The 3,881-nt window shown below is 41.5% G+C and overlaps 1 protein-coding gene across 1 annotated transcript in view; it reads right to left on the bottom strand.

Moving 5' to 3' along the window:
• Positions 1-237: 237 nt before the first annotated feature.
• Positions 238-3,881, bottom strand: part of LOC124230527 (SH3 and multiple ankyrin repeat domains protein 3-like) — a gene marked incomplete at its 5' end in the record, with an annotated part of 12,173 nt that continues 8,529 nt past the window's right edge. Inside the window, one exon of the mRNA XM_046646688.1 lies at positions 238-530. Within this exon, the coding sequence (XP_046502644.1) occupies positions 253-530 (278 nt within the window). The remainder of the gene's footprint in view (positions 531-3,881) is intronic.

The raw sequence follows: 3,881 nt of genomic DNA on the forward strand, positions 1-3,881 counted from the left end.
CCCAACATGCTCCCTCAGCTGCCCACTGTCCCCAGGGCAAGTCCAGCTCCAAACAGAGGTCAGCATGGGGGAGCCTGCCCAGACCACAGGATCTCAACTTCTTCCGCTCCCCATCCAGGGAGGCCCATCTGGGGGACTGGGAGTCCCCCACCCCAAGCCTCAGCCCATCACTGCCTCCCCGTGCTGGCTCTTCCTGGGTCGGGTCCCACCACCCCACCCACCTAGACCCTGCCAGGGCCTCCCAGCTCTCTCCTACCTGATCTTGCTCTGGCTGCCCCTGCCTGCTGTGGGGCCGCTGATGTCATTCTCTTGGTCACCATCCCGGTCCCGGTCTTTCTCCTCCTGCAGCCGCTGGAGCAGCAGTTGGTGGGGAAGGCTTCGCAGCGAGGGTCCAGGAGAAGCTGCCGGCTGCACCTCACCCTTTAGGTTGATGTCACTGGCTGAGCGCTGCAGAGGTCGAGGGGAGGCCAGGCCACTGGGGCCAGCCAGCCGCCGCCGCTTCGCATAGCTGGGGGTTTCCCTGAAGGGTACTGGGGGAGGGGGGGCACAGGTGAGACTCTGGGCAGCCAAATATGGTGACCAACTTGTCCTGGTTTGCCTGGGCTTTCCAGATTTTAAAAGTAAAATCCCACATCCCAGGAACTGCCTCAATCCCAGGCAAACCATGACAGTTAGCCACTCCATGACTAAAGCGGCATCAAGGGCCACGTCCCAAACTGCCTCCAACTCTAGCTTCAGGGGTTGAAGCCTGTGCCTCCTGTCAGCCAGATGATGTCTTGGGATGCTGAGATCTGCTCTTGGAACTGCCCATTTCACAGACTCCAGGAAAGACAAGAACAGGTTACATGTGACAAGGCTCACCAGACGACTGTTGTATGGGACCATTTGTAATTGACTATAATCAGGGAAATCATAAAAGATGTTCCAGACCAGGGGTGGGCAAACTTCTGTAAAAATCACACAGTAACTATTTCAGGCTTTGTGAGCCATGTAATATCTGTTGCAAGGACTCAACACTGCCACTATAGCACAAAAACAGGCACAAACAATATACAAGCAAATGGATGTGGCTGAGTTCCAATAAAACTTTATTTAAAAAGCAGATGATGATTTAAAAAAACATGATCCAACTATATACTAGTTACAAAAGAATCACTTTTGATCCGAAAACACAAGTTAAACCTAAAAGGGTAAAGGAAGATATTTCATGTAAACAGTAACCAAAAGAGAGCTAAGTAGCCATATTAACTTCAGACGAAATGCACTTAAAGATAAAAAGTGTGATAAGAGACAGAGAAGGACATTAAATATTGATAAAACTGTCAATTCAACAAACAGATTCATAATATTAACATATATGCACCAAACAACAGAGCATCAAAATATATGAAACAAACATTGACACATTTGGAGAAACAGACAGTTCTACAATAATATTTAAGACTTCAACACCCCATTTTCAATAATGGGTAGAACATCTAGAGAGAAGATCAATAAGGACATAGACAACTTGAACCAATTAGACCTAACAGGTACAGAGAGAGAGAACACTCCACAGAACAAAGGCAGAATACATATTATTCTCAAGTGCACATGGAATATTCTCCAGGATTGACCATTTTTTAGGTCACAAAATAAGTCTCAATAAATTTAAAAAGACTGAAATCATACAAGGTATCTTCTCCAATCACAAAGGAATGAAGCTAGAAATCAAAAACAGAAAAAACCTGGAAAACTCTCAAATATGTGAAAATTAACACACTCAAACAACCAATGTGTCAAAATAGAAATCACAAGGAAAATTAGAAAACACTTTGAGAAGATGACAACAAAAATACAACACACCAAAACTTATAGGATGCAGCAAAAGCAATGCTAAGAAGGAAATTTACAGCTGTAAACGTCTACATTAAAAAAGGACAAGGGTCTCAAATCAACAACCTAAGTGCACATGGTAAGGAACTAGAAAAAGAGAAGCAAACCAAAACCAAAGCTAGCAGAAGAAAGGGAATAATAGAGACAGAGAGAAACAAAATAGAAAATAGAAATATAGACAGAATCAATGTGGAACCAAAAGTTGGTTCTTTGAAAATATCAACAAAATTGACAAACTTTTAGCTAGACTGACTAAGAAAAAAAAGGAGACGAGGACCTCAAATACCTAAAATCAGAAATAAAATTTTAGCATTACTACCAATCTTATAGAATCAAAAAGAAATATGAGGGGACAGCCCCGTGGCTGAGAAGTTAAAGTTCCATACGCTCCGCTTCAGTGGCCCATGTTCACGGGTTCAGATCCCGGGCACAGACCTACTCCACTCGTCAGTGATGCTGTGGAGGCATCCCATAAAGCAGAGAAGGAGTGGCACAGACGTTAGCTCAGAGCTAATCTTCCTCAAGCAAAAAGAAAAAAGAGGAAGCTTGGCAACAGATGTTAGCTCAGGGTGAATCTTCCTCACCAACAAAAAAAGAGAGAGAGAAATATGAGAATACAAAGAACAATTGTATGCCAACAAATTAGATAAGCTAGATGAGATCAACAAACTTCCAGAAAAACACAAATTACCAAAACTGGCTCGAGAAGAAATAGAAAATCTAAACAGAACTATAATAAGAGATTGGATCAGTAATCACAAGTCTCCCAAGAAAGAAAAGTCCAGCATCAAATGGCATCACTGATGAATTCTACCAAACATTTAAAGAATTAATACTAACCCTTCTCAAACTCTTCCAAAAAACAGAAGAGGAAGAAACATTCCTAACTCATTCTATGAGCAATTAAAAAATGAGCAAAGGACTTAACATTTCTCCAAAGAAGATATACAAACGGCCAATAAGCACATGAAAAGATGCTCAACATCATTAGCCACTAGAAAAAATGCAAATCAAAACCACAATGAGATACCACTTCAGACCCATTAGAGGCTACAATCAAAAAAACTAATAACAAGTGTTGACAGAGATTTGAAGAATTTGAAACCCTCCAACATTGTTGGTGGGAATGTAAAATGGTGGAAAACAATTTGGCAGTTCCTCAAAAAGTCCAATATAGAATTATCATATGACCCAGCAACTCCACTCCTAAGTATATACCCAAAATAACTGAAAACAACAGGTATTCAAACAAATACATTTCACACATGTTCATAGCAGCAATATTCACAATAGCCAAACATGGACACAACCCAAAGTGTCCACTGAAGGATGAATGGATAAACAAAATGTCACATATACAAACAATGGAATATTATTCAGCCATAAAAAGTAATTAAGTAATGATACATCCTACAACATGGACAAAACTTGAAAACATGCTGAGTGAAAGAAACCAAACACCAAGTGTCACATATTGTGTGATTCTATTTATATAAAACATCCAGAATAGGTAAATCCAAACAGATAGAAAGTATGTTAATGGTTGACAGGGGTTGAGAAAGAGGGGAACGAGGACTAACTGCTTAATGTACATGGGGCTTCGTTTTGGGGTGATGAATTCAATAGTGTTGGTTGCACAACCCTGTGAATATACTAAATACCACTGACATTCAGTTTAAAATAGTTAATTCTATGTTATGTGAATTTAATTTTAAATGAAATTTAAATCTTCAATTTTAAAGCCTCAATTTAAAAACAAAAAAAGCAGACTGTAGGCTGGATTTGGCCTGCGGGGCATCGTTTGCCAAACCCTGTTCTAGATTCCTGTTACGCAAAGTGTGGGCCACGGACCAGCAGCCTCGCCTTGGGGCTGGAGATCCTTAGACACGCAGCATCTCCAGCTCCAGCTCCACGAGACCCACTGAGTCAGAATCTACATTTAACAAGACCCCTGGTGACTCAAATGCACGTGACTGTGTGAGAAGCACTTCCCTAGGGCACTCATC

Source organism: Equus quagga, chromosome 19, assembly GCF_021613505.1.
Source record: "Equus quagga isolate Etosha38 chromosome 19, UCLA_HA_Equagga_1.0, whole genome shotgun sequence".
NCBI classification, from domain to species: Eukaryota; Metazoa; Chordata; class Mammalia; order Perissodactyla; family Equidae; genus Equus; species Equus quagga.